Below are 10,576 nucleotides of genomic sequence, written 5' to 3'. Positions count from 1 at the left end.
TTAAAGTAATAAAAGAACAGTATGAAAGGACTACATGCTAAGCTGGGGGATGCAGTCAATGGGTCTGCTAAGAGCCTTCTGCAATAAAGTCCAGCAGCGTCTCCAGGGCTGCAGTGATGGGTAAGAGATCCCAGAGCGCCCCTTGAAATGGGCTTTGTGAGATTCACAGAGGCAACAAAATGAGAGGCAATGCTGAGTTTTGCTTTCTCCCCTCCTGGCTCTGGGTGATATGAGCTGTCCTGAAGCCAGGAAGCCGGAGGGATCTCTTGGCACAGGAGTGTGCTGCAGCCTGTGGTTCAAATGCCTTTTTGCCTTTGGTCACATTTCTCAAGCCAAAGAGGGGGCAAAATGCTCCTGCTTCCAAGCATCACGTTTGATAGCTGCCTTAGGATTTGGATGTGCTCGTTATCGTCTGCAACCGTTTTGACTGTGTTCCTGTACAGGTCTTTGACCCACTCAGCTTGGTGGTCTATGTCTAATAGCAGATTTTGGCTTTATATCATATGGAACAAACACATTAACAGAAAATGATCACATTTATTGAAGAGACGCCTGAAATGATGCCCTGTGCAAATTACAGATCAGGACTGACAGTAATGACAGAACAAGGGAAAAGGCTGAAATCAGCTTTCTCTAAATTAAATTTGGATTCACATGCAGTTACTAATGCAAAGCCTGTGCAGTTCTAACTGTACTCATTCAAGAGGGTGAGGGTGTGGCAAACATTATGTATGCAGGCCTACAGCAACAGCATCAGTTAGCCAGTCCTGATCAGTTCTTTAGCTAAAAGATTGTTACTCAGTAGATCTTGCAATAGTAACAGCTGCCAAGGGAGGACTTCTTCCTGAAAAAAAAAAAAGAAAAAATCAAAGATTGTTTTTTAAATCAAGAAAAAGGAAATGTCAGAGAGAAGAACTGGCCAGCTAGTAACATGATTCAGAAGTTTCAAATGCAAAATGCAATAGGAAACCAAGAAAATGAGATTGACTTCCCAAAGATGCTCTCAACACTATGAAGTCAGGGCCCTGGTGTGCCAGTTTCCAGACACCACAACATCCTTCCTGCAGGCATGAAGAAGGATAGTGGCTGGTCATTAACCATGCTGAAGACCAACGAGGAGTCCAGCCTCAGCTCTTGCTGGTTTATTATCTCCAATTAATTTAAATACCCTGTGATGTTATTTCTCCTGATGAAGAAAGAGCCTCTAAAAGCTGTTAAAAACCTCAAGGCTATATGGAAGAACTTACAGCTTTGATAAGTGGAGACAAGGGGAGGGTTGCTTGTCCAAATTAGAGAGGCAGATGCAGAAGTATATTTGCTGATTGAATCCAGAAAGGAAATCTTTGTCCTTGAGACAAAGCCAATTAGTGTGACTCGTGATTGCATGTCCCACAAAGGGCATTTTGTGGGAGGAAGAAGAAAAAGTCATTATTAAATTTTGAGAAGGTGATGTATTTCTTGTCCTTCAATCTGTACACATGGCAGAGCCTTTTTCTAGTGACTGTGATGGCCTGTGCCTTCTGCTCTTTTGACCAATGTTGTGCAAGACTCCAGCTCTTCTTTTCTAGGTCTAACCTCAGCACATGATCCAGCAAAACTTGCTGATCTTCACAGCATAATCCTGAGAAAATGTGGCATCTTTCCAGGGACTGAATGCTGGTTCTGACTCATATTGCCTATTTTGTTTATATATTCACCATATTTGCTTCCCACTTGTGCATCAGCACAGCTCATGTCACAAAGTTAGAAAATGAGACAGACTTGTCAGAGACCAAATACAATCCCTGGTTTGACTCAGCGGTGTTTACGTGGTGCTATCCAGATACAATGTGCTGCCGCAGGTAGAATGACACCTCAAAGGGCAGCTTGTCAGAGCTTCCCAGTTTTACCTGCCTCCAGAAAAAAGCCCAGCACACTGAAATTAATTGGCATGCTCTGATATCTTCAGAAATAATAGAAATCAATACATGTGGCATGATTTAGATCTGGGTTTGCAAATGAAACCTCTCTGAAAAGACTTGCTGGCTTTTCCCAGCTGTAGGAGTGACTCCCGCAGTGGGTGCTCCTCTCCCTCCCCAAACTCTTGCTCACAGCTGCACGTAGGATACAAGATCATCCTGATTTCAGACTTGCATGTCTGAAAAAACCTGATTCATCTGTACCCCTGGTTCCAAGGCTGGCTGTCTTGTCACAGGCTCTGGGCAGGTGTTGTTGGGGAAGTGACAGGAGTGGTGGCTTCAGGAGAAATGCAGGGCTGGGCACGATGCCCTGCCTGGGCTGGTTGGTGTGCTCATGGCCACATGCATCCATGTCTGCAGGGTGACGAGGAATCACTGCAGACAGCACCTGCACAGGGTGGCTTCCCAGGTCAATGTTCCATGTTACAGCTCAGGATATGCTGGTTTTATGAATAGCAATATTTATCTCAAGTCTGGACGCACGTTTCTATAGCGCTCAGCTCTTCCCACTGCTAAGTCTCCAGCTCAGCACTGCACTTCTCTGTTTTGGGACAAAGCAGCCACCAGCTGTGGTGCCACACAAGGTTGTGACCACAGATGACTGCCGCAAGATGAAAGAGCAGATGAATAACTTCACATGCAGATCCTACTTCACTGTATAAATTCCCTTAGAATAAAAAAGAGCAATGATGTGACAGGCCCCTGCAATGATGCCTTCATGCCATCAAAAGGGAACTGAGAAAGGAACCAAAAGATGTGCAGGAATTTCACTTTTTCAAAAGATGGTTTAGATGCACTTGTTGGCCCTGAAGGACTGTGGCTATCAAAGCACTTGGTGCTACTGGGGACCTGGTACCTCCAGCACCTTAGAGCATTGCTCAGTTGGTGGGTGGTGACACCCAGTCTGGCACCATGCCTGGAACTCACATGAAAATACACGATAGCCTCTGACCAAACGAGTTCACAGCAGGGATTCTTCTGTCCAAGAAACCTCCCATATCATTTCTGTCAGAGAATTCATCTCATCTCCTGCTGGAGAACTACTGGGTCCCTCTGTGGTGATCCAGCACCATGCCAGGCAATGGCCCTAACGTGCTGTATACTCTAGGCTGAGAAAGAGAGGGCACTCACGTGCCTGAGTCCCCAGGAGAGCTGGTCGTTCCGCAACAAATCTCCTCTCTGAAGGCAGTCCATGAGCTGGAGGCTGTGAGACTGTAGAGGTTAATGGCAGCATACTTTTGTCCACAGGATCAGTAATGAAGAGAGACAGATGTACCACAGCCTCTCCTACCAGGTGCTGTATGTGCTCCCCCTCAGTCAGGATTGGTGCACATAAATAGCAGCAGAGACCATCTCATCATGTGCCTTGTTTCTGGTGAGAGCAGCTGGATTTTATTTATTTTTCAATTCTATTTAAAGAAGGAGAATAATCTTTAATATATTGGAAAACCTCTTTAATTCCTCAAAGACACTACAGAATACGATAAAAGCCTCAGGATCCCTAAAGTGAGTAACAGATTAGGAATGATGTTCTCACTTTCATAAATCAAAAAACAGAGCAATTTTCTTGAAGTCCTGTTATTATGGTTTGCCCCATTTCCAACATGAACCACCAGCCCTCCTCAATGCACGTAGCTCTGTAATTGCATCCCCCGAATCCAAGAAGAAATGTTAACTCTCGCAGAGGACAAGTTTGCCATCTCCAACCAGTAATTCCTATGATTTGTGTTCTGGTGGCAGCTCAGAATGTGCACAGATGAGTGGCAGAGCTCTGAGCAGCTCGCAGAGCAGACGAGCCAGAGGGCACTGAGCAGAAGCGATGCAGGACAGGGGAATGCAGCACAGAGCCTGCCTCCAGATTTGCAAACTATCACCCTTACACCGACCTGTGCAACTGCTCTCTGAGGGGAGGAAAATGGAAAGCAAAAGCATCAGGGTGTGACCTAAAGGTTGGATGCAGTCTATTAATTCAAGTAACAATTAAGTTCAATTCCAAATACGCCCAATCCATCACTGCTTCTGTGTTTCCCAGCCATTCAGTGTCCTATCCACACCCTCTCACTAAACCTTAATCGGGGGGAAGGAGACTTGCTGTTCCCTAACATACTCTTATTTCATTGCTTAGGTCTGGATCCTTTCCTGCTCTTATAATTTGTACATGTTAAACATTCCATGCTCTCAATATTTACCTATTTTTAACCCTGACTCATTCTGTTTATTTCCATAATGCATGCCTTTCTATATCTTACTTCTCAATGCTCTTATTCATTTGTTAAACTACAGAATATCCTCATTTATTTTCATTTGTAAGCACTTTTGTAGTTACTATTTTCAGCTCGGCTTTAACCCTTCTTGTCCAGCTCTTGCATTTTCTGGGATGTAGGAGGTGGAAGCTCTTCTCCAGCACAGGGTAACAGGGGCTGGCACACCCCTCCGCACCTGCAGCTCACAGCAGCTGCCTGCTCATCACAAACACTCACCTTGCTCACACTTTCCTCTGCAGAAACGCCAGTGCCTCCCGAATCACCTGATGAAGCAATCCATCTCTTACCCTGTCTTAGCACAAAGATAGAGTGGGAAGCGTCATGAGACAAATGATCTCCATAGCTCAGCTAACAAGAGAAAATCAAAATGAAGATTTAAGTGCCAGATTCTGGGGGAAGCTCACCAGCTTGGTCAGCAAAGGAAAGAAGCCCCCCACCCTGGCACTGCCTGTAATGGATCTTCTTCCCCTTTCAGCTGCCCCACTCCCCATCCCCCAGGGAGACTAATTACAAATGTAGGGCACGCAGGGGCTGCGTTAACATCACCACACAGCAGATGTGGAGTTGTCGGGGCTGTTGGGAGGCCGCGGGCGACCCCTGACCCGCGTGAGGCAGGGCCGTGATGAGGCCTCCGCCACCCCACTGGGGAGACTGCCTGGGCCTCCTCCCCACCAGCCAACAAAGCAGCAGGCAGCAGGGCTAATGCTGCTCCATGAACAAGCTGGCATCAAACAAGGGAGGCTGGAGGCTTTCTTTCCCTGTAATACAATTTGCCAGCGGCTGGGAGCCTCCCCTCACGTCGCTGGGGCCTTGCTCAGACAAATCAGGGCGGGCGCTGCTTGCACAGCTGCATCATTCATTTCCAGTTCGGGGGTAGAAAAGGAGTTATTTTCTCCTCCTTTTTCTCATCCCCAAAAGAAAAAGGAGAAAAATAAATACAAATCCCGTCTGTGCAGGATATGACAGCAAGCAGCGTTGTGCGGGGCACTGCTCGTCCTCCTCCCACCCCCTGGACACGGCGCCCACCCTCATTAGCTGAACTTTTCATACAGAGACTGCTGCCTGAATTAATTTAGGATCTTTTAGTGTATCCTATTCAGAGCAGCTTAATAGGGCTGCAGCTAAGTGCAGAGAATCCATTTCTCCCCAGCAGTAATGGCAAGTGCACCCCTTTCAGCATGAATACCAGCTGGGTAAGGGTTAAATAGAGGCCAGCCTCCCCATATGCCAGGGACTTTCAGGCCTAAACCAGCAGCTCAGCTGCCTGTGCCCTAATGGTGCTGGCTCATAAAGGCATTGTGCACAGCCTCACTAACCCAGCTTCCACAGGGCACGTCCATGAAGAGGCCTCAGATGGATACACATGCACAGGGGGCTGATTCCCTGGGAGATATTTAAACTTCTCCAGCGGGCTTGTCTGCTTGCATTCCTCACTGTCCCTCTGTTCCCATGCCACACTTGATTTAGAGACATGTGGGTGACAGCCAGGCGCAGGAAGTGATGGCATGGTGTTCCTGGACAGGTGTCCCTGGGATGAGCTGGGCCAGGTGCTGCTGCCCCAGCCACAGGACCAGGTAATAGCAGGAGCAGAGAGATGTCACCTGAGTGGCTGACAAAGGAAGAACGCAAGGGGAGGGAATGGCCATGGATAGGGAAGTCCTCTGCCAGAATAGGCAGAGAGAAGATCCCCAGTGCTCCCACACAAGTTCCGCTGGTTAAAATGCCGCATAAAGGGAGTGGGGTGAGAGAGAGCAGAGAGAGCCCCTTTTACAAGGCCCGTAGCTTCTGATCCTTTATATGAAAAATTAGCATCATAATACTTAGCAGTATCACAGAGCCTTTGATTCCTCTCCCATTGTCCCTCTGAAAGACTTGGATGGCATCGCCTATTGCTAATTCTCAGCCACAGAGCTCTCTTCAGCAGAAGCTGACGAGAAGCAGGTTGCTCTACAACCAGCCCCATGGAGTCTTGCTGAGCCCAAAGCAGCTGGCCAGCCTGAGGAGGCACAGCATTCACATTGGTAGCCCAGCATGGTAGGAGAGGAACCCATCAGGCTTTCAGCAGTGCCTCCATGTTCCTCTGGCAGCTATGGGCACTAATTAGTGCTTTGGCTGAGGGGAGAAGTCCTCCTATCTGGCATACCAAGAAGGTGAGTAGAAAGACAGTACAGGAACAGCATCCTCACTGGATTTCTTAGTCTTTTGTGCAGATAGATGGGAGATTTTTGAAAAGCCCAAAGGAAACATCGACATGAAGCTACTCCCCAAAGATAATGGCCACCGCGGACAGGTTTTGCAAAATGGCCCCCAGGCAGAGAGAAAGCCTTCAATTCAAATAAATTGTTGGCTTTCAGAGAATTATTGAGCTATGAGCTGAACTTCAATTTCTAGGAAAAAAATCATGAAATAAATAATCAAACTTTTTTTTTTTTTAAATATCAATGATAAAACTGAGAAAAGTTGAAGTTAATAGGAATATGTCAAGAATAAATCACATCAGCACAACCCAATTTCCTCCTTGACAGGGTAATAGGCTTTGTGGACGTCAATGGAGCAGTCAATGTCATGTGTCTTCAGCAAAGTTTATGACACTGGTCTTATATGCCAAACTCATAAACAAGTTAGAGAAGAATGGCCCAAAGGGAGCTTCTATAGACTAGGTATAAAGACAGGTTAAAGCTGGTCAGTTGTCAGGTTGAAGTGATTCATCAGCTGAGATTTTGCAGTGATCTTTCTTGTAGCAGATGTTATTCAATCTTTTCATTAATGACTTAGATGATGGAATGAGAACACACGTTAAATTTTCAGGTGGCATTAATCTAGGAGAGACTGCAGGCACACTTGATAAGATTAGAATTCAAAATGGTCTCGATGAGATGAAGACATTGTTTGAAAATAATAGGAGGCACTTCAATAAAGACAAGTACAAAGTGGTATACCTAGGAAGAAATAAACAAATTCTTAAATACAGAATGGAGATGTCTGGATGGGTAGTGGGTTTGCTGGAAGCAGAAGAGCTTATAAAGGATCACACCTGCAGGCTTTATAATGTAGTTACCTTTTGATGGAAAAAAAAGTCAAAATCTTACTGGCATATATGAACACAGTTGGTAAACCAAACAAAGTGAATCTGCTTTGGCCAAGAAAAGCCTTCCCATTGGTACTGCTTCCAGCTTTGGTCATTGCTGCTCCAGAAAGGTGAGGACCGAAGAGGCAGAATCCAGAGGAGTCGTACAAGATCTGGAAAACATAAGCCATGAGGTTGGAATTGGGGCTATTTACTCCAGAAGAGAGGATGAAAACAGCCCTGAGAATTTGAACAGCAGGAAGAGCAATAAATCATTTTCTTTGTTTACTGTGTCTAGCACAAGGCATAAGAGGTTTCAGTTGCAGCATAAGAGGCTCAGATTAGATGATACAAAAGCCCTTCCAGCTGTAGGGACCACTCAGGATTTACAGAAACTGCCTTTATATCCAGGTGAGTGATCATGGAGCTGCCTCCTGGTGCTTTGGGTGCACCCACTAACCATAGAGAGACTAGCTCTCAAAAGGACCAATACTCGCAAACAGCTCAGGGGTTGCCATCACTAGGTGAAACGGCGAGTTTTTTCAATGGAGTGGAGGTTTGCAGTTCTCCTACTCTGGAGCAAGGATCTGCCCCAACTGAATGTGTCTGCCCAAGTCCAACTAGAAATGTGCCTGCTGTCCCCTGGGGCTCCTATGACCAGTAACACAGTGACAAAAGCCTCCCTGAAACAAGCTTGTTTGTTTTCCTTCACTGCTCTCTTCCATTTGCTAATAAACAACCTACACACATATTTAGTCCCATCTAATCTTATGCTTCACTACAAGTGGAATTAAATTGGTTTCTCTTGTATAACAGGAAAAAAAACACAGATGCAACCTACGTTATTTCTAAAAGTCAAGGGCCCTCTGGAATTCAAGCTGGTCTTTATTTTCCTCCCTGACTCCCACTTCTCTCTACTGTTTTGAGGAAAAACAGTCTTTTTCTTCTTTTCTGCCAGTAAGCATCCTGGAACCTTCCCAGGACCAGATGCACCCATTTTCTGGGATTTGCTATAAGTGATGGTTTCTTCAGTTTCAGGAGCACTGAAACGAGCCCAGCTGCTGCCGTGCCCTGTCGCCGGCTGCCTGCCTTGCGCAGCCCCATGGCCCGGTGTGGGGACTCGGCTGTTGGCACAGGAGGTGGGCAGCCAGCAGCTGTGCAGCCTGGCGCCAGGCACGTTGCATCACTGTGGGGCTTAAGGCTGCCAAGCTGTTCCAAAGCACACATCCTTCACCTTCGTGTATACATTGCCTTAGCTTAAAATACTGTGATGACAGCTGGTTGTTATAACCCAGGCAATTGCTCTCCTACAGAGCACCTACGGGTTTTTCTGGACAGTCACACTAAGGTCTTTTACCGTCAGAGCGGTTGTTCGTTGGCACGTGTTCATCTAACAGGACATTTGCAGGTAACATTAAAATCCAATAAAAGAGGAGGAGAAACCAAAATTACAAAATTGTAGGCAGCACTCTGGGAGTCACACGTGTCCTGCCATACCCGCCGCATCCTCTGCCTGGATCAGGGATGTGCTGCAGGAGCTGCCAGTTCTAGCATCCCCAGCTGCTGCTGGGTCCTGCCTCCGCCTGGTGTTAGCTTCCTTGAGGGACTAGTGGTTGTACAAATGTCCCTAACCCTCTTATGCTCACAGCTGACACCTCAAGACAAGGGCTTGCTATGCTTATGCCCACAGGAGAGAGCACATCAAAAAGTGCTCTGCCCTAAGGCAGAGCGGGTAAAGACACACTCAGAAGATCACCTTACATAGTAAAAGAATTAGAAAGATACAGGTGGACCTGGCAAGGGGCTCGAGTCCCTGGGCACATAACTAACAAACTTCCACAAACCCGAGTCGAAGTTAGCAGGGCAAATCACTTCGGGTTTCAGGAGTGAAGTGTGTGAACATTGTGGGGTTTGTCACCCTTCCCCATAAAGATTTTCCTTATTAAAATGAGTGAGATTTGTCAGACGTGAACCTAGGAAAGCTGCTGAGTGATAATTGGTTCCCACTTCTATATCATTTGAGAGTACACAGCCTTTATAGATCCACTTCCAAACACAAGCTGGAGCTCGCTCCTGTGACAAGCAAGTTTGGGCAATTACAGGCGTCACAATCTTTCCCTCATGTCCTTTCCACCAAAGTGGAGCTGTACCTGCTAATTGTGTTTCCTCTCAGTATTCCCAGTATTCCCCATAAAGCAGGTTTCATCTCCCTAGCAGTGTTTGTTTTAATTTTATGCCATTTGTCTCCTTGACTACCTGGCCCTACTTAATTTCATGTGACCCAGAGAAATTATATTTTTCCAAAGAATGGAAAAATATAATTGCAGTTTTAGGAGAAAGCATGGACAGAGGTCACCCTCTGCTCACCCTCTGGGGTGTGGGCACATCCCTGCAGCTGAGATGGGCAGCGGGCAGGAAGAGGACCAAGTCTGCATCTCTCACACCGCAGGGTCTGTGCAGTGCCTCCTGCCAGCCTGGCTTCAGCTCCCTCCTCCCCACACCTAGCCCTAACTGCAAAGCCCACCATTAAGGGCCCATTTCCCCTCACTCCCCAGACTTTGTGATGGCAGCACTGGGGGCTGGCTCCCCTTCTGTGTGAGGGTGGCCGCCTGGCTGCCCAGAAGCAAGAGGAGGCCAGCTGGAGGAAGCCTTCTATTTACCCTAATGGGACTGAAAACACGTGTAGTAGATTGGCAAAATATACAGAGAGCAGAGCTCAACATGCTGGAAAATATGGGAGTTGGCAAACGCATTTGTGGCATTAAAAGTATACACGTAAAGGTGCCAAGCATTATATTTGCATAGCTAGCAGGCGCTGGAATGTTTCCATCCCCTAGAGTGTCACCAAGGCACTGCTCTCTGAGGGAGAGGTGTCCTCAGTATCCAACCATCGGCTGCCAAGTGCTTCAGGATAAATGCAGGCATGTCCAAATAGGTCAGCACCTGAGCATAACGCAGCACCTCCCTCCTTGCCCAGCCTCATGGGTTTTCTACATTATTAAAGACTCAGTAATGGGTCTCCCATGCCTTCCATGCAGATTAAGATGCTAGTAAAGTCCTATCAGCAAGGCGACTGAGATACCAGAGAGGAAAGCTGGAGGACTCAGCATAGATGTTCCCCTGTGCCTACTCTCCCTCTGCTCCAGTGCTATGGTTCCTGGAGGAACAGGTTACAGTTGATACCCACTGTTTTCTTCCTCATCCACTTTGTGATAAGGCAGATTTTTTTTACCAAGCAGGAAGCAATCTGATCTCATGCTTATTTTCATAAATGCAGGGAAGAAATC

At 46.8% G+C, this 10,576-nt stretch overlaps 1 protein-coding gene across 1 annotated transcript in view; it reads right to left on the bottom strand.

Moving 5' to 3' along the window:
• Positions 518-10,576, bottom strand: part of LOC110401268 — a 15,594-nt gene continuing 5,535 nt past the window's right edge. Inside the window, exons 3-5 of the mRNA XM_021402171.1 lie at positions 7,312-7,462; positions 4,439-4,514; positions 518-844 (exon numbers count right to left, since the gene is read on the bottom strand). Of these exons, the coding sequence (XP_021257846.1) occupies positions 758-844; positions 4,439-4,514; positions 7,312-7,462 (314 nt within the window). The 3' untranslated portion in view covers positions 518-757. The remainder of the gene's footprint in view (positions 845-4,438; positions 4,515-7,311; positions 7,463-10,576) is intronic.

This window comes from Numida meleagris, chromosome 6 (assembly GCF_002078875.1).
Source record: "Numida meleagris isolate 19003 breed g44 Domestic line chromosome 6, NumMel1.0, whole genome shotgun sequence".
In the NCBI taxonomy this organism is placed as follows: Eukaryota; Metazoa; Chordata; class Aves; order Galliformes; family Numididae; genus Numida; species Numida meleagris.
The sequence above is the reverse complement of the archived record's forward strand: the minus strand, read 5'-3'. Positions and strand labels throughout refer to the sequence as shown.